The sequence below is a fragment of the Lycium barbarum genome, chromosome 4, assembly GCF_019175385.1.
Source record: "Lycium barbarum isolate Lr01 chromosome 4, ASM1917538v2, whole genome shotgun sequence".
Taxonomy (NCBI): domain Eukaryota; kingdom Viridiplantae; phylum Streptophyta; class Magnoliopsida; order Solanales; family Solanaceae; genus Lycium; species Lycium barbarum.
Genome location: NC_083340.1, coordinates 139041143 through 139064890, shown reverse-complemented (window position 1 = coordinate 139064890; position 23748 = coordinate 139041143). Strand labels below are relative to the sequence as shown.

The 23748-nt window shown below is 32.6% G+C and overlaps 1 protein-coding gene and 1 non-coding gene across 2 annotated transcripts; both read left to right on the top strand.

Annotated features, from left to right (window-relative positions):
- The first annotated feature begins 4798 nt into the window (after positions 1 to 4798).
- Positions 4799 to 4870, top strand: TRNAE-UUC (transfer RNA glutamic acid (anticodon UUC)). The gene has a single exon. It is a non-coding gene; the product is annotated as a tRNA-Glu (tRNA).
- A 7536-nt stretch (positions 4871 to 12406) lies between these two features.
- Positions 12407 to 14070, top strand: LOC132638713 (vascular-related unknown protein 1-like). The gene is made up of 3 exons (XM_060355505.1): positions 12407 to 12844; positions 13358 to 13423; positions 13842 to 14070. Exons 1-3 carry the CDS (start codon positions 12497 to 12499, stop codon positions 13986 to 13988), a joined length of 561 nt encoding a protein of 186 aa, XP_060211488.1. The 5' UTR covers positions 12407 to 12496; the 3' UTR covers positions 13989 to 14070.
- The last annotated feature ends 9678 nt before the right edge of the window (positions 14071 to 23748 follow it).

Genomic DNA, 23748 nt, shown 5'->3' with positions numbered 1-23748 from the left:
TAACATAAAAAATTTGTTCGAAGAAAAACTTGGTTGTTGTAGAGAGGTATTGTTATCAGTGACGAAGCCAGAATTTTCACTAAGGGGGGTCAATATATAAAAAAGTAAACATAGCAAGAAGACAAAGGGGGTTCAACATCTACTATATATACATAAATAATTTTAACCATGAACAAACAGTGTTTTTTTCCGCCCCCTATGTGACTCCACCCCTGATTGTTATATGAGGATGCCGTTATAGAAAGGTCTGACTATCCTTATTTATGCATCCTTTAAAAGTAAATAATTGCAAACATTTGGTCTTTTTAAGTATATATTGGTTATTTATTTCAATTCGTCGAGATTACTGGTCAAGATTTATGGTGTGAAAAAATCTAAACATGCACGTGCAAATCGTGTGAAAGAACCTTAACATGCACGTGAAACCCGATATTGTTAATCAGGTTAATTAGTGAAAAAGATCGATTATGCGTGTATAACTCAATTTTAGTAATTTGAATATTCATTAGTCGCGTCAAAATGGATGGAGTATATATAGCCCGACACACGTGCGTGCTATCTCTCACGTGTAACTTGATTTTGTGTTCACTATTGACCTTTAACAACCTTACAAGTGTAAAAAAGTATAAACATCCAACGAAAATCTTAATTAAACATAATATGGGTGAAGCACACCTCGATCACGACCTTAATAAAACCCCTTGAAAGCTCTTATATATTCAACTCAAATTGAACAATTATAGGAACTGCGCTCAATACAGAGATAGCAATTCATGCAAACTCCATCTGACCTTATGATTAATGATATCTTTTTCAATTTCTCGGAAGGTCAATTAACTAAGATGCTTAGCCTTTTAATAAAGAACCGAGATAGTTGAATTAGAAGCTTTAATTACAATAACTAATAACTAGCCTTAAGCTTTAAAATTTGAGTGTTGCACGCTTAGCTCAAATAATACTACGGTTTCAAATATTACTCTCTCTGGTTCTTTTTTAGTTTTTTAAAAACGTTTTGGCTTACCTATTAAATAAACCATTTTACTATTTAATCATAGATATTATCTGACTAAATTATTATTTTCTCTGCTCAAAATGAGAAATTTTAAGAGACTTCTTAAAAAGTTGTCCTCTCGGCGGTCAAGTGTCTTTTATAGTTTTGGTATACCCATTAAGAAAAATCAGTTAATAATATTACTTATAAAGGTTATTTGACTAAATTATTCTTTATCTTCCCTCGAGTATGAAAAAAAATCTTAGATTGTTTATCAGAACAAGGATACATTTGGATAAAAATAATTGGCTTAATACCTAGATGGACCCTTAAACTTGGCATGTTTTGTAAGATAGACATATAAACTTATAAGGTGACCAGATAGACACTTAAACTTACTCAAAGTGTATTTTTCAAGTTTTTCAGTTGTTTTGAAAACAAAAACTATATTTTTCAAACACTCACAATTTTCATGGCCAAACAAGCCCTAAATATATCACAAAATATTTTTTTTAAAATGCAAAAATAAGGCAAACGCATATACATGAGACTATAAATGTGCACTTAAACCAATAAATACTTGCTAATCGCAATTTTGCAGCTTTCAATTAACTCGGATTTTTTTTTTACACTTGAATAATTAAAAAACAATAACTTTAACCAATAAAAATCCTTAAAAAAAGAAATTTCTAAGTTCAGCATTTCAAGTGTAAAAGAAATTTCAAATTAAGAAAACTGTAAAGCCGAGAAGAAAATCCTTAAAAAAAAGAAATTTCTTAATTTGAAATTTCTTTTTTTAAGGATTTTTATTGGTTAAAGTTATTGTTTTTTAATTATTCAAGTGTAAAAAAAAACCGAGTTAATTGAAAGCTGCAAAATTGCGATTAGCGAGTATTTATTGGTTTAAGTGCACATTTATAGTCTCATGTATATGCGTTTGCCTTATTTTTGCATTTTAAAAAAAATATTTTGTGATATATTTAGGGCTTGTTTGGCCATGAAAATTGTGAGTGTTTGAAAAATATAGTTTTTGTTTTCAAAACAACTGAAAAACTTGAAAAATACACTTTGAGTAAGTTTAAGTGTCTATCTGGTCACCTTATAAGTTTATATGTTTATCTTACAAAACATGCCAAGTTTAAGGGTCCATCTGGGTATTAAGCCAAAATAATTCATATTATCTTGATTTCTTAAAATGACACTTACTGTGAACCAAATCTAAAAGGCTAAAAAGACATTTAAAATGGATCAGAAGGAGTATAGATCACTTGTTGCCATAAGTTTAAGTTTTGAAAAAGAAAATGTTAATTTTTTCATTGTCTTCTTAAATTTCTAAAACGACACTTATATTGGTCAAAGTCTATTTTGCTAAAATGACATTTGAAATGGATCAAATCACGTAATTTTGACAAATTAAATTTATTTCAAAATATTTAGCTGCGGATTTAACTGGTTATCCTTGTGCAGTTCTAACTTCTTCTTTTTTCCAATCTTTTTTTGATTAAAAGTGATTAGTCAAAGCTTAAACAAGTGTACTACATGCGAAGCGCAACCTTGGCATTTGTGCAATATACTCCCAAATTCCCAACCATCTCCTAAACTCCATTATATTTTTGTAAACAAACTAAGCATTTAATTTGGTCTTTGGCTTTTTTAACTTTTGAGTCTTATAGATGAGTTTGCAAAGAAATTAGTGAGAAAAAAGACAGCAGAGTTCAGTTGTGAGTTACAGACTTTGTAACTAAATCTGATCTATGACTCTATTGAGCATCCGTTTATTAATTAGAGATGAGACAAATTTTTGGACGAGAGATTGTTTCTTTGCATGAAGTCACTGTGGCATCACCATGACGTGAATGTTTTGGAAGAAATAAGAAAACATTTCCTGTAAGCTTTTTTTTACTTATTAGTTTTTGATGTTTGATTAGTAATATAAATATATATATTTATACCAGTGTTTTAAAAGGCGGGGGCGTAAGGCGGGGCGTTTTACATACGCCTCGACGAGGCGTAAGCCTCGAGGCATGGGGTGTAAGCCCCATGGGTATTTAATTTTTAGTATTTCTTAAAATAATATAATTACAATAAATATTTTTAAATAGGTAAAATTACATAAAAAAATAAAAGAAAACTGTAAATAAATGAAATATATATATATATATATATATATACATATATGTATGTGTATATATATATATATGTATATGTGTGTGTGTGTGAGAGAGAGAGAGAGAGAGAGAGAGCGCGCGCGCTTGATCCTCACAAAAAAATGATCAAAGCAATCCATTATACACCGCTTATAACTTGTAATTATATATAACATAATTTTACAAGTATAAACAATACAATGAAATAAAAGCTATTATGAAATGCAAAACAATTCTAACATTTTAACTTTCAAACACCGAAAAAAACACAGTTTCTTAAAACACTATTACTATCATACTATTCATTTTATCTCCCTATAAGCAAATAATCAATAAAATTTATCAATATTACAATTAAAACATAACTTCTTCATGAACAAAAAATAAAATTATATGATAATTCTGATACATAGGACTTATGGCCAATGACAAGTGAAAATGTACAATTCCGCTATGTGTTTTTTAAAAAAAATTAAGTGATATTCACCCTCACGACGTTCTCAAGTAGTAAATATCCAATACTACGACTTGTTATATGAGTTACACCCAATCTTCTATTTCTATAGATGAAAAACTATTAAGTATCATTATTTTGTTACACAATTATGAGAGTGAATGATTTTAATTAAGGAATTTAAAATATAATTTGTGTAAGAACTGTTAGGCAAGCCCTGGGCGTTAGGCGTTAGGCGTGCTTAGGGCATACGGTTGGGCGCGTTTAGGGCGTACGGTTGGACGCTTAGGGCGTAAGCCTCATAGGAACTAAGCCCCGCACGTTAGCCCCAGGGCGTTTTGCCACTGCCCTGCCCCGAGGCTCGCCTCGGGGCGAGTCCTGACACTGTCTTTTAAAACAATGATTTATACATACATTTATTAATTAAATTAGACAAATTTTTGGACGAGGGATTTTTTTTTTTTTTTTGCACGAAGTCACTATGGCATCACCATGACCTAAATGTTTTGGAAGAAATAAGAAAACATTTCCTGAAAAATATATAGTTTTTCTTTACTTATTAGTTTTTGATGTTTGATGATACATATATAATTAAATATTTATATATAATATATGCAAACACTATGGCGGAGGAGGAATAAACAATTAGAAAAAGGGCGGGGGCCTCTGGTTTTGAGAGCTAAACGGTTACGAATTTGAGTTTAAAATGGGTGGACTTATTTTCAAATTAAATAATATATGTGGTCAATCATAATAAGTCATGCGGCTTTTAAAATTGAAAAAATCTATCATATTAGGGTATTAGTTTGAGGTTACTCTTGAGCAAAAAAAAAAATAGCTTAGAGGTATTTTTAGAACAATAGGTAGATAAGGGGTTGTAAGTCATTTTCCATACGTTGGAGGTATTTTTGACCCTTGTCCGTAACATAACTCAGGAAGGATGGAGTAAAGCTTATACTAAATAGTACTCCCTCTGGTTAAAATAACTGTTCACTTACTTTAGCAAAAGGGTATTTCGACTAAACTATTTTTAATTAATAAAACTCTTGATTATTTATTTCCTCAATTAAATAAAGACAAATCTAAAAAAAATAAAGTTAATTTCTCTTGATTATGTAAGCGTACACTTATTCTGAATCAAAATAAAAAGGCTAAGTGACACTTATTTGAACCAAAATAATATGGATAACAAACTACAATCACAAATCCGTTATCGTCCAGCGGTTAGGATATCTGGCTTTCACCCAGGAGACCCGGGTTCGATTCCCGGTAACGGAAATACCTTTTTCATTTTAAAGTTAAATTCTTTTGCGATGGAAAAGAAAACTAATTAATTGACAAGAGAAATGGAAATTTTCTGTTATAGTATACTTTTAATAGAGTACTGAATAATACTTGCTTGCACACAGAAATTCAAGTACATAAATGTCGTGGGATATATAAATTTATTCCCACAAATAAAAAGTTCATGAAATATCTCCTATAAAAATTTCTGCATATTTGTTTGATTTAAAGTAATAAACTCTTGTAGATTAAGGATCTCCGTCTTTTAGCATCTCATATTTCTCTCTTTTTCGATGGACATATTTTTGAAATATTCATTTAATTGTTCACTTTATTCAATTATATACCTCCATTTGCCAATTTTGTTAGACATGCAAGTTCGAAAAAATGTGAATGCTAAAATTTAAGTATCTTCTGAATTAGTTTCTCTCATGATTACTGAACTTTATTCACTACAATAATAAATTCACAAATTTATTATAACATTAAAAATAATTGAGCTCTTTATCCACAATACGAAATTGATAAAGAAAAGGACTCATTCTTGTTAGTAAGAATTGAAGAATGATAAAAATAAGAAATTTACTTCATTTAATTGGTTCACATTCATCAATATATTTCCATCGTAATCCTCATTGTTATCGATATACAAATTTATGTGGGGCTTCATAACTTTTTGAGGAAACATGGTACATATTGCATCACTTTTCAGAGACGTGATGAATGTTGATGGTTATATTTCATTCAGTATAATAAAGGAGGGAGTACTTCAAGTTTCTAACTCGGCAACTGGCCTTTTGCTATTGAACTCAAATTTGTCATTTTGATTTGTGTGGTTTCTTGACCGTCAAACCGGTTTAATAAAAATGTCGTTATTATTGTTGTCGTGGTATTCATTATTATTTTGTTATCATATTCTCTTTATTCCCATTTAGTGTTTAGTAATGAGAAAGGAATCTAACTCGATAACTGACCTTTCGCTATTTGACTCAAATTCGTCATTCTGATTCGTGGGATTTTTTTACCATTAAACCGATTTAATAGAAACGTCTTTATTATTGTTGTCGTGATATTCATTATTATTTTGTTATCATATTCTCTTTATTCCCATTTAGTGTTTAGTAATGAGAGAAAGGAATCTAACTCGACAGCTGGTCTTTCGCCATTGGACTCAAATTCGTCATTTTGATTCGGGTCATTTCTTGACCGTTAAACCGGTTTAATAGAAACGCCGTTATTATTATTGTCGTGGTATTCATTATTATTTTGTTATCACATTCTCATTTAGTGTTTAGTAGTGGGAGAAAGGAATCTAACTCGACAATTGGCCTTTCGCCATTGGACTCAAATTCGTCATTCTGATTCGTGTGGTTTCTTGACCATTAAACCGGAAGCGTCGTTATTATGTCGTGGTATTTAGTATTATTTTGTTATCATATTCTCTTTGTTCCCATTTAATGTTAGTATATCATTTTTGTTATGTTATAATAATGGGAGAAATGAATTTCAGTCGACAACTAGCCTTTCGCCATTCGACTCAAATTCGTCATTCTGATACGTGTGGTTTCTTGACCGTTAAACCGGTTTAATAGAAACATCGTCATTATTGTTGTAGTGGTTCATTATTTTTTTATATCATATTCTCTTTGTTCTCATTTAGTGTTTAATAAAGTATTTTTGTTGAGTTATAATAATTGGAGAAAGGAATCTAACTTGGCCACTGATCTTTCGTCATTGAACTAAAATTCGTCATTCTGATACGTGCGGTTTCTTGACCGTTAAATCAGTTTAATACAAGAGTCATCATTATTATTGTCGTGGTCTTCGTTATTACTTTAATTTGTTATCATATTCTCTTTGTTCCCATTTAGCGTTTAGTATAACTTTGTACGCGCCCTTAAAAAAAAATAAGAAGAATAATTTGACTAACATACCTTTACTACTTCTTTAATATTTAACTACATTAATTTATTTTTCAATAAATAAGTGAACTCTATTTACGTGTCTCTTAATGCTGGAACAACTAATGCTAATGGTAAAGTTGAAAAAACAGTTTTTTTTTTTTAAAATGACAAGTACTAGAAACACCAATTTTAAGTAAATATGAAAATTAAACGTGAACGTAAGGAGTAATATAATAATAAATATAATTATTTTTATTAATTAATATTGTGATTATTATTGTTGTTAACAATAGATTATGTCCTTTGATATAGTACTCCCTCCGTTTACTTTTACTAGACCATTATACTAAAAGTACATTTTTATTTTTATTTGTCACTTTTAGCATATCAAGGGAAAATCATATTTTTTTCATGTTTTACGCTTAACATTAATTACTTATTCCCCAAATCATTTTTTAAGACCTAAGACTAAACATCAATTAAAATGGGCATTGTGGTGAAATACTCATATCAATTGTTGTTTCTTAAAGGATGTGCAAAGTCTAAACTGAACAAGTACCCCCTCCGTCCATTTACTTGTCATGTATTGACTTGACATGCTCCTTAAGGAGCCATAAATGGAATGACAATTTTACTATATCACCCATAAGTATTACTAAGGAGCCGTTTGGACATGATTTGAAATCATGAGATGAGATCATGATGATTTAAAGTTGAAGTTTTGTTTGGACATACAATTTGAATTTCTTAAGTTGTATTTTTTCTTATAGACATAAAAATCCCACAAGTTGTGAAAACCATAAAAGATTTCTCAATTCTTATACAATCTTATCAAATGAGCAAGTCACAGTTCATAACAAAATTAATACGCTACTAGAAGACCTTTCTAAAAATTACAACATCAATTGATCAAACTTTAGTTCAATAAAATGGAAAATTGAACATGAGTTGTAGTGTAACTACTCTTTAATATAATCCTCCCACATGGTTGTTAAGAGTAAATTTGTTATAAATATACTACCAACTTGTAAATCTTTTAATATTTGATATAAATGATTGGTAAACATGATTAATAAATATATATATATACCAACTTATGGATCAATTTTTACAAAATATAAACTTATGAGTCAACTTTTGCTTAAAAATTTTGAAATCATGATTTGGAATCCCAAATCATGCCTTTTTATATATATATATATACCAACTTATGGATCAATTTTTACAAAATATAAACTTATGAGTCAACTTTTGCTTAAAAATTTTGAAATCATGATTTGGAATCCCAAATCATGCCTTTTTGGATGATTTTGGATTTCGCATGTCCAAACGCCTACTAAGTCATTTAATGGTCGAAATCAATCAAACATACTTTAAAAGTTGTACAGCCAATAACAATTCTTGAAGTTTCTAACTCAATGATTAAAAATAAGGGTAAATAGATATGAAATGGTAAATTATCTCTTGATTTTTCAAACAGGATAAATAAAAGTGGATATCTATTTTTAGTATATACAAGACAAGTAAAGATGGATAGAGGGAATAAAAGTGAACGGAGGGAGTAGTACTATTGTTATTGAATACGAGCACTGCATTAATACTTTGCATTTAGTGAGGGGAAAAAAGTCATCACTAAAGGATGTGGTCCAGCGGATGGGGCTGCTCCGCCTTTAACAGGGGGTCTCCTATTTGAGCCATGGGTAGGGAGCGTTTCCCCCTAATGGGGCCCTACGCAGTGCGAATCTGGATATAGTCGAGCTCCAATGCGAGTACCGGACACCGGGAAAACCCAAAAAAAAAAAAAAAGGAAAAAAAAGCCTGTTTGCTTTACATTAAATGGTGAGAGAAGAGAAGGCTCCCTTGTCTCTCATTTGGGTACCAGCCTTGCAAATTGTGGACACACCAAAATTAATGCGTTCAATTTTAGCATTACAGATCCCATAAGACATATTGAACTTCATTAAATTATCATGGGATTTTTCTTTAATCTTGATTAAAATAAAATGCTAAATCACAATTATTTGGACCTTGTTTAGAACCAAATCAACATGGATTTGTTCCAGAATTGATCCAAAATTTAAGAGAAGTTCTATTTTAGTAAGTGGGCTTAATATATCTGGGCCTTGTTGAGACTTTCCAGAGAATCACATTCTTAAGGACCCGATTTAGAAGTAATTGCACGGTTTGTGCTTCAAAAAAATGGACTGGTCTTTAACTTTTGTCCTTCAAAATCAAGCTTATGCCTTGAGGGGGTGTAAGTTCTTTAAGGACACTGATATATCTTGTAATATTATGATGCGTAACTTATGCCCTTCAAGACATGAGTTCGATTTTGAAGAACAAAAATTAAAGACCAGCACATTTGAAGGACAAAAATTAAAGATCAGTCCATTTGAAGGGAAAAAGTGCAAATGATATCCCTATTTAAAGAATAATCAAAGTTTAACAAAGATAACCATTTCGACCCCTATACAAAAAATAGTTACAGTGTTTACAAAGTCTTTAAAGTTTAGCTATCTCATAATTAAATTCATACCTGCGGATCTGAACTTTGAAACTTCAGTCTTATGCGTATGAAGTTGGAATTATCAAAGCATAACTATTTATCTGAAGGTTTGAAAAGTCGAATTTTAAATCTTCGGGTTTGAAGTTAGGCTTTAACGTATAAACTTCAGGTCCCTAGGGATGAAGTTTGAAAAGTTCAATCCCAAAGGTTTGAAGATATCAATCCAATATGAATCTGCATAGTTCAACAACGACAGTTTAAAGTTTGTCACATTGAGCCCGTTTGGATTGGCTTATAAGTTGCTTATAAAGCTGTTTTCAGCTTTTTTGAGTGTTTAACTGGCCAGTTTAAAGTTATTTTGTGCTTAAAATAAGCTCAAAAAAATAATTGGACCCATTTGACTTAGCTTATCTAAAGCAGCTTATAAGCTGAAAACAACTTATAAGCCAAAAAAATAAGTTAGACTACCCCAACTTATTTTTTTTAGCTCAGCTTATAAGCATAAGCCCATCCAAAGAGGCTTATTGACTGAATTTCAAATGACTTTTAAAAATTGAGTATCGTTTTAAATAGGGATACTAAAAGCAACACCTGGTGCCATTTCTACTAATCTGAATGGCCATGGCCTAAAATATATATATATTTTTTAAATTGTTATAATGATGACAAATGTTTTGTTAATTCTGTTTGCATGTTGGTTGATCTTCTTAGCCTTGCCAAATTTTCTCTCTCAATTTGATAAGCAAAATGTCTTATTAATGTGCTTGAATAAGATTGATCAGTAGTAATTTAACCTAAGAATCTCATTAGTTCACGAGGTAATTTCGAAAATCAATCAATTTTTTTTTACATCACATGTGTGACACACAACGACAAAATCATCCCAAGCATCACTATTGTCGTTACTATCAGTTTGATTGGGCAACTTCTGCTAAGATTAAAAAATTAATTGATCAAGAACGTAATTGTTTGTGCTTCTTTTTATTTTTTGAGATTGAGTTGGACAGTGACGTTAGATATGTTCTTATTGTTTTTACTTGTTTTTTTCCTTTTGAATATTGAGAAGAAATAAATACAGGCCTGACAAGTGACAATGGATGAAGTCATTACATGAAAGACCCTTTAATTTGCTATTTAAGTGCTATAGCCCATATATAACTAATCAATATTGCTATTTCAATTTAATTTCTTTCTTGTTCGGTTTGAATAGCTTCTTTTTCAATCTATCATACATATTTTATATTTTCTATTAAACAATAAACAATTAAGCATTCCTCTAGTTTAAAAGGATATATTGTTAGCCGATAGGTTCTTCCCAATTATAAACTGCACAAACGAAGAAAAAGTTGGCGTGATTCATGTACGTTTTCCCAAGTCAACCTAATGTTTCTTTTTTCAAATATTAAAATAATATAAACAAAGAGTCACAAGAGCATTAACACACCTTTCTATTGAGACAAGTGTGAGGACGAAGAAATATGCTTTGTCTTTGTCAATTACTCTCTTCGGTCTAATTTATGTGACGTAATATAGTATGAATTTTTTTTAAAAGTAATTTTTTGGACTTAAAGTTTTAAGGATATATAATATTTGTGTGGCTAATATTTTTTTAGAACTTTTAATTTTAAACAAATAACATTTGTTCTATAAGAAGTTTTTATTAAGGATATAAGATAAAAAAAAAAATTGAAGTAAAATTATTTTTAAATATAAGAATGTGCTATTTTTTTTAATCAAACTAATAAATAAAGAATTTTAGCTCTATACATCGTCAGTTGAAGTGTCAAGTGGGCGAGTTCAGCTAAATTTAGACAGATAATGAATTGAGTTAATAAATGGACGGGTCAACGACAACTTGTCCAAAGGTTACCTGAGTGAAGATGGACTAAGTCAACATGGGTTAGACAATGGGTCATAAATTAACTCGTCAAACTCTTACAAATTTTAGTTTTCTTATTGTTTGTTCTTTTGTTATATGTTTAATTATCAAATAAAAGCCCCATCCCCACCCCACCCCCCACCCCAACCAGGGGCGGATCCACATGTTGTCGAGGGTGTTCATCCGAACACCCTTAGCAAAAAATTACACTGTATATATAGGGTAAATTTTCTATGTTTATGTGCAAATATTAACTTTTGAACACCCCGAATAAATTATATTTAGCTTCTTTTTTTTTCCGAACACCCTGAATGAAAATCTTGAAAATCCTCCACTGCCCCCCACCACCCCCTATGAGTATATCTAACATATCTAAGATAACATATAAAAAAGTAAAAGTATTTTAACAAAATTTTTTGAGGGACAATTTGAACTACATATCTATCCCAAATCAGTTCAACTTTTAAAAGAGCTAAATTGAACGGATCAATATGAGCTAATAAAGGAGTTGACCATTAACCCACACAAACTTAAACAAGTTGAGGAAATCATATTTCTATAGACTAATTAATTTTACTGCCCCTAAGCATTAATTTTTTTGTTTTAATTACATAGGGGATAGAGGAAAGGGATGACGGGAAAGAGAATTATAAGGTGGAAATCAAATCTACACTAATAAAATAAAAATTCAGGCAGTCAACCAACTGTAACATTAAGATCCAGACCGCCCTTAAGTGTGTAAGAAACATAAAAAATAACGCAAGTCTAAGTTTTGGGATGACCCCCGATTTCTGTAACTATGTTATTAAACAAAGACCTTTTAGAGATAGCATCGTTAAGATGCATCTCACTGCCCTTAGAGATAGTACCACTTAGGTCTATCTCAATTTGTACTTGACTATCTTTTATTTCCGTATTTAAGTTATAAAATCCTTCGGTTTAGCAAAAAAAAAAAAAAAAAAAAAAAAAAAAATTAAAAAAAAATCTCCAAGGTCAACCAATTTCTCTATCTTCCTTGAAAAGTTCCTTTCCATTTCTGCACGTTATCTCTTGTTTGTTCCAACTTTTTCTTTTTCCCCTCTCTCTCTCTCTTTGGTTCTTTTTTTTCTGTTGAATTAAATGAAACTTTAGATTTTTAACTTCCTCAACTTCCCTCACCTGGCCCCCACACCAAGATTCCATGTGCCCTTTTCTTTTCCTTCCTCTATATATATATATATATATATATATATATATATATATATATCCCCTCAAACTATAACAAATAAACTTCACAACAAAAAGAAAAACACATATTCCAAGAACTCCGTCAGAACGAAAAAAAATCAAGAATGAACCAAAGTGAGAATAGATCATCAACAAATGAAGATGTACAAGAAGAGAGCGGATGGACAACTTATTTGGAGGATTTTTCATTAATGAATAACCAAAGGGAAAATTATAGATCATCATGTTATTCTCATGAGGACGATGATCATAGTTTTGGCCATAATTCTTTGTTGTCTGATGCTGCTTCTAATGCTGCATGGAAGAATTATTGTAATACTACAAATTACAATCAAGTCATTGGGAATGAATGCCCTACCAAGAAGTTGAATTTGAAGAAATTACCAAGAAACAAGAAAATCAATGATCCTGATTTGGAAGACACTGCTAGCTCACCTGTCAACAGTCCTAAGGTTCTTGTCTTGTTTTATTTATCCTGGTATCTACAGTTTAATTATGTGACTATCTCATCTGAAAAGTTTAAGTGATCAAGAAAGCAATTTTTTTTAGTTATTTAATAATATTATGTTTTTCAACATGGCTGGTTCGTTTTTGACGGGGCGAAGTTGTGCTTTTTTGGATGATGGGTGCAAATCTGAACTCAGAGCTCTTGCCTGATTTGATACCATATATATATATATATATATATATAGAAATAATGTTTACTGGCCACTTTTTGATCTTGAACTTAAAAAATAGCAACAAACATGGAGTTTGAATTTCACAGGCCGAACTCATAACAATGTCTGCACGAGTTTCACCTATAGAACTTAAAATTCTATGATAATGACTATTTGTTATTGTGTCACCACTTCATACGAAAATTTAAATTATTATATTGATTACACTTTTAGTTTACTAGGAGTACTAATTATATTATGTCTTCAACATCTACTTCTACTGATGTCTTCTGTGATTATCAATAGCTAAGCAATTTTAAGCAGATGGAGATCAATTACAGAAGAACAGAAAACATCAGTGGAAATTTCCTGGTAATGTACTCTAAGAGATCCCTCCTTGCTTTTTTTTTTTTTTTTTTTTTTGTTTTGTTTAAGGGGTTCTTTTATAGTCCACAGAAGACCTTTACAATAATTATTGCTAGTAAATGGGGTCGAAGCGAATTTAGACGGGTTAAAAACGTGTTAGACATAAATAGATAAAATATCCGACCTGCCCCTCACTACAAAAAACACTGCCTTTTCCGAAGGAGAAAATCGACAGACAAAATAGGTAAAATGTCGAAGAAGGCCCTTAATTCGATAAAACTAAATTATACCGATTTTTCCCGACATCCTATTTAAAACGGATAAAAAATGGATCGAGTGACGAATATTATAATTTATAGGTATCCATATCTATATATGGCTTCTTGAATAATGTCATAATTGTGGGTGTTTGATCGTATTGTAGGGCAATGAAGGTAGCTCGAGACAATTTCAAGAAATGCAGAAAGTAGAAAGAGGCAATGTATCTTTAGAAAATAATGGCTATACAGACTTGAAGAAGAAAGGACTATGTCTTGTGCCTTTATCTATGTTCGTCAACTACCAGGGCTGATTTTTCTATCTCTCCATGTAAAAATCTTGCTTTACTTTTAAAGGACATATATATACAAGATGATTATAAAATATAGTGAAAAGTGCTTTCATTTCATTTAAGAGATTTTATTTATTTAATTATTTCTTCAATGCGTCCTTTACGTGTGGGTTTGATTAATTTTTTTTAGGGGTCAAGCATGTGAAAATTCCTTTTATAATGGACGGTAAGACGTGAATTCAGGACCTCTTTCTATTCTAATATCATGTTTAAATGTGTGACCATATAAATTTTATGTACTTAATTATGCCTTCAACACTATTACACAATATTATCCTAAAGGCGTAAAGGATTATTTTTCCTTATTTAAGGTCCCAATGTTTAATTGGTATAGTTTGTCTTCTGAGAAACTTAAGTTTAAGTGATAGAAGAAAATCGGCAAAATACATTAGTTTTTGATTGGTGAATATTATTTGCTCATACTTCCTGATAAGTTTTTGAAGTTGGTTGACAACCTGGCATAGATTAAAATGACAGTTTTTGTTTAGGTCGAATTCTAGTTTATACTAATTCATGCACTTGTTGAATTTGATCCCTTCTAATCATTGTAATTAGTTTCAATGGAATAAAAGAACAAGATTAATATGTTGGTGCTTAAAAGCCAAGGAACCCTTATAAAACATAAACAAAAGGTCGATTTCTTTAAAGTTTTTTTAACAAAAATATTCTTTAGACCCATACCCAAACATACTAATTTTCCATAGAATAGTAAAAAAGCAAACTCGGAAAAACAACTGGATAAGAAATTTTTTAACATGGTTATTGAAACTGATTTTCCTTCAAACTTTCTGTGGCAATTTTAGTTCACGAGTAACCAAAAGTCATGAGTTGTTAGTACATTGGCTAGAAAAGAAGCTAGGATCGAAATTCTATTAGAATCTTATTTTATTTCCAAGGAATTTACTGATAAGAATTTTAAGAATTTTCATACCTTCATAAAGCTTCATGTTGAAAAGAATATGTTACTAGATGAAAATTGTGAATTACTCCAGTCGCATTTACTATCATATTTAGCTGCAAAAAAGTTGGTAAAAAGGTAAAAAGGAAAGGTCTAAAATCACCGATGCACTATATGAAACTATTCAATATTGTCCTCCTTTACATTTTTTTGTCTATTCATATACCCTTAAATCATCTCGTAGTTATCCTTGATATTAATAAAGCTCTTCCATGAAATAAAAGAACTATACGTGTCCAAATTTGAGCAAAAAGGTCTAAATCGCCCCACAATCTGCTTAGTCTAGTTCGACTCGAACTTCTGCCATGTCAAACTTTCTGACCTGCTTAAATACAAACCGATATTATTTTGTATTGTACCCTTACTTTTGATTAGGGTTTAAAATTATCCTCAAGTTACATTAGAACTCCATTAAAGTTAAGGGCAAAATTAACCCCCCCCCCCCCCCACCACACACAAATGATAGGAATATTATTAAACCAAAAGTTGCTCAATTCAAATAGTACAAGGTAAATTTGACCCTTTCACCAAAATAAAAAAAGAAATAAAAAAATAGAAAAATTTAGCATGGCAGGTTTAATAATGAATGGATTTGGAACTTAGTTTAATGTCATTTTTTAGTTTAAATAGTCAGAAAACTGATTATAGATAATTAGAATAAGACCCCTCCATGTGCATACACATTTAGCAGCTGAGCATGGTGACTTCGGATATAACTCGCCATTAATTCCTCAAGTTTACTATTTGTCACATTCTTTTTGATTATTTCTCGAGTTCCCTACTTCTTCTTCTGTCTATATTGAAAATTGATTTTTAGTCCGTATGATGCTGACATATTAGCAACAAATGGACTATAATTATATAATACTACAACTACTCTAACGATAATGTCCAATATATTTGTGAAAATACCAAACAAAATAACTTGCAGATCTGCACATTATAGAATAGCTACTGGATAGCAGTTTAAAAAAATATTATCGAAGTGTCACGACCAAAATCCTTGAGCCATGAAGGGACATAGAGAACGGCTACCCAATAGGCAATTTTTTTTCTTTAACAACTTAAGTATTCTTAAAAAAAAAAAAAAAAAAAAAATATCAAGTGCATGTAATAATAATATTAAATTCTCATAAAAAACGGAAGTCATAAATAAAGGTGCAAGTCTAAAGTCACGAGCATCTATACAAAAATGGAATACAAGTTCAAGGCATAATTAACCCAAATACAACTGAGAGCCTGTTTGGATGGGCTTAACAAAAGCAGCTTATAAGTTGAAAATAGCTTATAAGCCCAAAAACAAATTAGTTAGGGTAGGCCAACTTATTTTTTTTGGCTTATAAGTTGTTTTCAGCTTATAAGCTGCTTTAGATAAGCTAAGCCAAACGGATCCAATTATTTTTTTGGCTTATTTTAAGCACAAAATGACATATAAGTTGGCCAGCCGAACACTCAAAAAAACTGAAAACAACGTACAAGTTGTTTTCAGCAACTTATAAGCCAATCCAAACGGGCTCTGAATACTCCCTCTGTTTCAATTCATGTGAACCCTTTACTATTTGGAGAGTCTACGAGGTGGTCTTTGACCACTTTTCTTTGCATTTTTTCTAAATTATTTTAATAATAAATTATTATAACTTATCGTATTTTTAATGTAGTTTCTAAATATATAAATTTTATTTTTACAAACTTGAAAACTCTATATCAAAATTTAAGATTAAAGTTATAATGTTTGACCCTCATACTCCAAAAAGGTTCACATAAATTGAAACAAAGAAAGTAATAAAAAGATAACGAATATATATCACCACGGATTAATGTGGTAGGCTCACCTCAACATGATACAAAAGCTGCCTCGAACAAGCTATATATATATATCATCGTACCCAAAATCGCACCTATTATGCACGTGAAATGTGCTCAATCGTATATAGCAATTCATTTTTTCTCTTTCCTTTTGTTGTTGGATTTGATAAATGCATCATATTCACCTAGACCTGTTAACCTGTTTGAATCAGATCGGATCGGTAACCCGTTAACAAACCGGTCGGTTTCCGGTTAAAAAACCAGAACCGGCCACCGGTTAAAAATTCGAAATCGGAACCAGTCCGGTTCAAACACGTCCAAAACCACTTTTTTTTGTTTTTTGTATAGTATATATATATTATAGTATTTATTAGTATATCGTAGGTATATTTACATATGTTATATAAGTTTATAAGTAAAGTTTATATATTTACTGACTAATAGGCTAACAGCAAGTCAGCAATACAGCATATACGTGTATATATATATATATTAAGTTAAATGCTTAAGTTATACTACATATACCTAAAATATAATAAGAATATACTTATATATATATCAATATACTTATATATATATATATATGTTTAAGTTATATGTATACTATATATTATAAGTATATTCTTAGTATATTTTAGTTATTTTTCAAGTATATAACTTTCTAGTTTTTAATTTAAGTAGATGTATATTATAAGTATATTCTTAGTATATTTTAGGTATATTCCTAACTTAATATAAGTAAAAATATGAACACAAGTAAATAGAAGAAAACTTAATAAGCCATATATTTTATTCATTCTTGGATAACATTTATTTGCAAGTTGTAGTTTTTTTTTAAACTTGCAAATAATACATGAGTTGCAAAGAAATAGTAGAATAATAAAATCACTAATTTTCAATCATTTGGTTAATTTCCCCATATCATATTCGGCCATGTAGATATCTTCAAAGTCTTCCATTTGGTCCGGTCCACTTGCTATATATCTTCCTTTTCGCCTTCCTCCGCTTCTAAGTTTTGGTTGCGTCGTTCCGATCTAATCCAATCGCGAATGCACACTAGTACTTGCAAGCTAAAGCTGGATAATGAGTGTCTATGGACTCTAATATGTTGTCTTCCTTGTCTAAATGCACTCTCCGAATCCACGGTTGATACTTGAACCGTAAAGATATCTCGAGTCATTCTTGAGAGTATCGAATGACTTGCCTTGTATTTCTTCCACCATGCTAAGACGTCCAACTCATCTAGTTCCTTGATATCCACATTTGGCTGCATCAAATAAAAGTGATAGTCATCAAAGTTTGCATTACAAGAAGGAGTTGGATGTGAATGTAAAACTTTTAAACCCGACAAGCCCTTTTTGCTACTTTGAGAAGTAGTAGGGCGTGGAGCAACGGGTGTAGGATGTTCTTCCAAATTAGAATAATGAGTAAAAACTTTTCTAAACTCGTCATCAATAGCGAGTTCGGCTTCAGCTAAAGATGGTTGAACTCCCTCTTCAATTTCTAAAAATGTATAAATTTGACCAACCAATGCTTTAGTATAAGACCTTTTAAACAAGGATTTAAAAGAGAACCCAATATAAATAAAGTTGGGATGAGAAAAAAATACTTCTTAAATTTTTTTGTCACATCAAAAATAGCCGCTTGATAACCGGGTTTATATTTATACTCTTGTAAAACTCTAGTTATTTTCGCTAAGTAGGCTAAAATTCTGGTTACCGTGGGATAGAATTATTTAGAAAAAGCAAGAGTTGCATTATAAAAAATTTCTAAGAATTCAACACATTCCTTAACATCTTCCCAATGCGTAAAATTTAACCAATCATCATTATTAATATTATATTTGTTGTGAACTTGTTGTATGGGAATCCTATACTCATATGCTTGTTGTAGCATAATATAAGTGTAGTTCCACCTAATCTCAATTTCTACTTGGGACCGCTTGGCAATGGCCATTTTTGCAAATGGACCGTTGGCCAACGGTCCAATAGAGTAGCCCAATGGCTAATTTAAAAAAAATAAAAAATTAATTCCACCGGTTTTACCGGTTTAACCTGTCCGGTTCCGGTTCCAAAAAAATTGAAACCAGATCGGTATATAATAAACGGTTAATCGGAACCGATTAACCAATTCCAGTTCCGATTCCGATTTTACCGATCCAGTTACCGGTTTGAACCGGTTAACCCGAACCGGTTGACGGGTCTATATTCACCCCTTATTCGAAAGCTTGCTAGCCTAAACGCCTTGTAGGACTTCTCGTCAGACTACCCTCCCTCATAAACGTCTCATTATGTTATGGAAAATCTGACATATGTTGCTTAACATTTTTGTAAAGTCATAATGAGTGATAATGACTAGACGTAGTAGTTAGCTTGGAAACGGAGTTCGGAGCAAAAATAAATTGTTCAAAACCATTGATTCTGATGGAACGTTAAGTGACTAGGTACTTAATATGGACCTTGAAAATCCAACATTAATCACATGATCATCATTAAGATTGTCAGTTAATATTCCATTAGTCTTCTAGATAAGCCCTTAATGTCAGATTTCAAGTCAGTTTCAAGCGTCATTATTCAAAATCAAAGTAGATAATCTATAGCTAACAGAGAGACACTAGTGCAGAACAGAAAGATTAAAAATAGACACAACTTGATTGTAATTGTGGGATCACATCACCATTTGATTTTTTCTCAAAGTTGATAGAATATTAGAGGCATCAAATTAAAGCCATTGAGGATGTTTATCTCATGAAGTAATCAGCTTTAAGTTTGTGGGAAAATCACAATTATTTAGTCAATCAACTTGTGGACAACCAAGAATTTTGAACATGGGCTGCTTGTAACATGTCGGCATAGTAGGTAAAATTTTGCAAATTATGAAGTGATCACTCTAAGCCTAGCGTTCAATCACGACCAGAATGAAAAATAGAATTAAAATGCAAGAAAAGAAAAGGATAGATAATTTGACACAACTTAAGACCTAATTTAGCAACCAAAGTTATAGAAAACTAAGACCTCTAAATTAAGAACAAAAGAGACACCAAATTCTTAGGATGATCAAGAGGGATTTGGGAATCCCTAATAACCAATCCTCTCAACAATTACTCAATCAAAGGTTTCACAAGCTCTCAACTCTCAAGAGTTTTACAATATTAAATATCAATATTCAAAATAGTCTAAGTCTTCTAAATGAGAGAAACTACTATTTATATTAAGGCTCAATACTACACTATTAAACTTTTACCCTTAATGAAGTAAGGACCTTGTTTGGGTGTCTTCTTTTGGGAAAAGAACTTGAAATTGCAAATCTTCAAGTAATAGCCACATTGCAAGCATGACCATCTTCATCCCTCTTCTCCAAACCATCCTTCCAAGCAATCTTCCACACTTGAGATCCTTGGTATGGGCGCTAATGCATGCTCACAAGTGCCTATCTTTATGTGCAACCCTTGTGATGTTTGGGGTTCCTTGACTTGATTCCACATAGGTGATCTTGGGGCAACTAGGATTGTATCATTATCCCTATCTTGAAAGGAATTTGTCCTCAAATTTAAGGGGTCACCCACACACATCCAACAAGAATACAACATGCCTCCACTACAAAATTCATTAGTACTAGAGAGATCTGCAAGGATCACCCCACAATGACAATCATCATAAGCAAACAAGTAGTAGAGGAAAGTGTCTCTTAGCTCAAATTCAATTGTAAAATTCCCATTGGGCACATATGCCTTTTGGTCATCATAAGAGACTTCACATGCAAACAATTTAGCAAGAAAAGTATCTACCAAAACAATACCATCAACATAGCTATCATCGAGATCACTCACAACATCAAAGTCAAGCTTATCAATTGACCTACTCAAGGATGATACTACACTCTTAGCTTGAAGATAATCTTCCTCACCAGCTTTCTCATCGGGCAATAGATCACTTGAAAAAAAACAAGCATGAATATCATCATCATAAATGGGAGGAGAATCATACAAGGACTCACTATCAATGCCAACATTGCAAGAATAATCTTTAGTTGGGGTTCGCAAATAATCGAGCAAATCAAATTCTTCCTCAACCAAAGGATCATCATTTGTTAAGAGATAAAGGTCCACATCAACTAGGGAATAGTTAGCAAAACCTTCATCACAACCTATGTTCTTAATGGCATTCATGAAATAGAATAAAGAATGAAATTTTATCATGCTATCTTTCCTTTCAAGAAAATTACTCTTTCTTCTCTTGCCGGCACATGACATTGCACTTGCATTCTTCAAACTCAACTCAAAGTTACTTGTACCACTAGAAATCATGCCTTTACAAGAAGAGGAATCAAGACAACTACGTTCACTTTGGTTAACAATGCAAGAAGACGAATTACCAAGGTTACACAAGGACAAGCCACCACTCACATTCAAGGTCTCAACAATACTACCATTCTCTTCACACATGTCAACACTAGATGGACACAAATTAATCTTGCGAAAAGATTCAATTCGGTCAACAAAAAGATCAACTAGTGTATGATCACTTTCATTAATAACATCATGAACACTTGACGTATTAGGGATAAATAACTTACCTTGATGCTCAAGAAAAAGATCTTCTTCCATGGGCTCACTTCTTTCCTCCAAGTATGGAAGTTCTTCACATGAGGACTCCTTTAGCAATTCTTTTCTTTGGGAACCTACAAAAGTGTCTACCCAATGTGGTATGGTACGCTCCCCTTCTTGAGGCACGTTCACACATGTTAACACCTTTCTTACCAAGTAAAGTGGAATAGTGATATCACCATCATCTTGTTCTTCATTACTCCCAAGTTCATCATTCTCATGATTACCCTCGTCATCTCATTCCTCACATTCTCCCTTATCGTGGCCACAAGTGTCTCTCAAAATAAAGGTTCGTCGATTAGGGCACTCACTGGCTCTATGACCAAAGCCATGACATTTAAAACATTGGATGGGAGCCTTCGTACCTCCTTCCTTTGGGGCGAACTTTGGAGGTTGTTTATCAACTTGCTTCTCAATTTGAGCGTTCTTTTCAAATGGGTTCTTGATTTCTTGCATGGTGCCTTTACTCTTTTGCCAATTTGAGGAAGAAGTTCCTCCTTCGTTGTTATTGATCCATGAACTTACATAGCCCCTCGACTTATTGATTTTGTCTTCCTTGAGACCCTCATCTATCTCAATAGCCGCTTGAAGGGTTTCTCCAATGCTCCCATAGTTGTGGAGTCTCATTTGGGAGACAATGTCACCATTTAACCCGGCTCGGAACCGAGTCATAGCATTTAACTCATCCTCGTCAAAGTCGATTCTCATCTTGACAATTTGGAACTCATCGTAGTATTCTTCCACACTCTTTTTGTTTTGCCTTAAGGTATATACCTTCTTGAGTTGTTCTTGTTTGTAGCGTTCGGTGACATACTTACGCCGCATGGCATCCTTCAATTCATCCCAAGTAGGTGTGGGTGGGAGTCCAATAATTCTTCTTGCTTTCACTTGAGTTTCCCACCATGTGGAGGCATAGCCTTCGAATTGAGCAATGGCGTAAGAAACCTTTTTCACCTCGGACATGTCGTTCATCAAGAAGATTCTATCACAATGCATCACCCAATCAAGGAATGTATCGGGATCACTACTTCCTTTGAAGGTTGGGAGAGTAACCTTAATGGAATTGAGACTCGTGTCTCGCCCTCCTCCATAACCATGATTCCCATTAAAATCTCCATCGTCATCATAACCTTGATGGTCACGACCTTGGTACCCTTCACGAGCTTGGTACCCTCTTTGCCTACCCAGGTGAGGGTTAGGACCATGCCTTCCACCCCTCCCTCGATAACCTCCTTGTACTTGCCCTCATTGCCTCCAACCTTGGTCTCCATATCGTTCGTGCTCGAGTATAGCTTCTTCTATCTCATCGTCATTTGGTTGTTGGATGTTTGGATGGTGTTGGGGTGGCATAGGTGCATTTAGGCGCGGATCATTTGGGGGTGGATCATTTGGATGTGGATCATTTGGAGTTTGATTTGTGGGGGTGGATTGTTCCGTTGGCCTAGGGGAATGTTGTTTGGTGGAGTAAGGGTTGTGTTTTGAGGGGTGTTTTGGGGTGTGTTTTGGGGAGTGGGGTTATATAGATGATGGAAGGTGCCGGGTGACAATGTAAGTGAAGTGCTTCGAGTAGCTCCACTTGTGCCTCCTTGGTATTGCACTCGGGGCAAATACGAGACCTCCCTACTACCTGCTTCAATTGCTTCCACCCTACTTCCCAAGTTTTCCATTCGACCATCCATGTTTTCCATTCAACCACCCATACTATCCACCTTATCGTTCAAGGCTTGTAAGGCCCTCATTACATCAACTAGTGTGAGTTCCCCGGTGGGAACTCGAGTTTCATCCTTCGTAGCCATGGTACCTATTAAGACACTCAACAAAACAAGCAAAGACGTTAGATTAGTAAAATCAACTCACAATCGCTCAAGTATGCGCACCTTTGATTGCCTCACAAATTGCTTCCGCCAAAGATTGTGTGCTTGTTAATGTCGACTAGTCACAAGGGTTCAAATTCTACTCTTGGTCGGAATAGATTCTTGTTAGACTAAGAAAGACGGAGGACTCAATTCAACCTAGCGGACTTGAACCAAGAAATTAACAACGAAGCAAAAAACGAAGAAAAGTACGAAAGAATTGGCACGAAAGAAATGCGGACACAAGAACTAATTAGCAACTAATAAGGTCGATTACTAGTTGTTAATTAGTTGTAAGAATCAAAGAAAAGAAGTTAGGAAAGAATCAAACCATTTTGACACTTGGAAAATTTTTCGAAAACTCTTCAGTGATTCACGCTTTCCTTCCGCTTCGCGGATGAAAAGCGGATGCTCTCAGACAATTAGGCTTTCCTTCCGCTATGCGGACCAAAACCAGATGAACAGTACTTTTTTTTTTTTTTTTGAAAAAAAATCTGA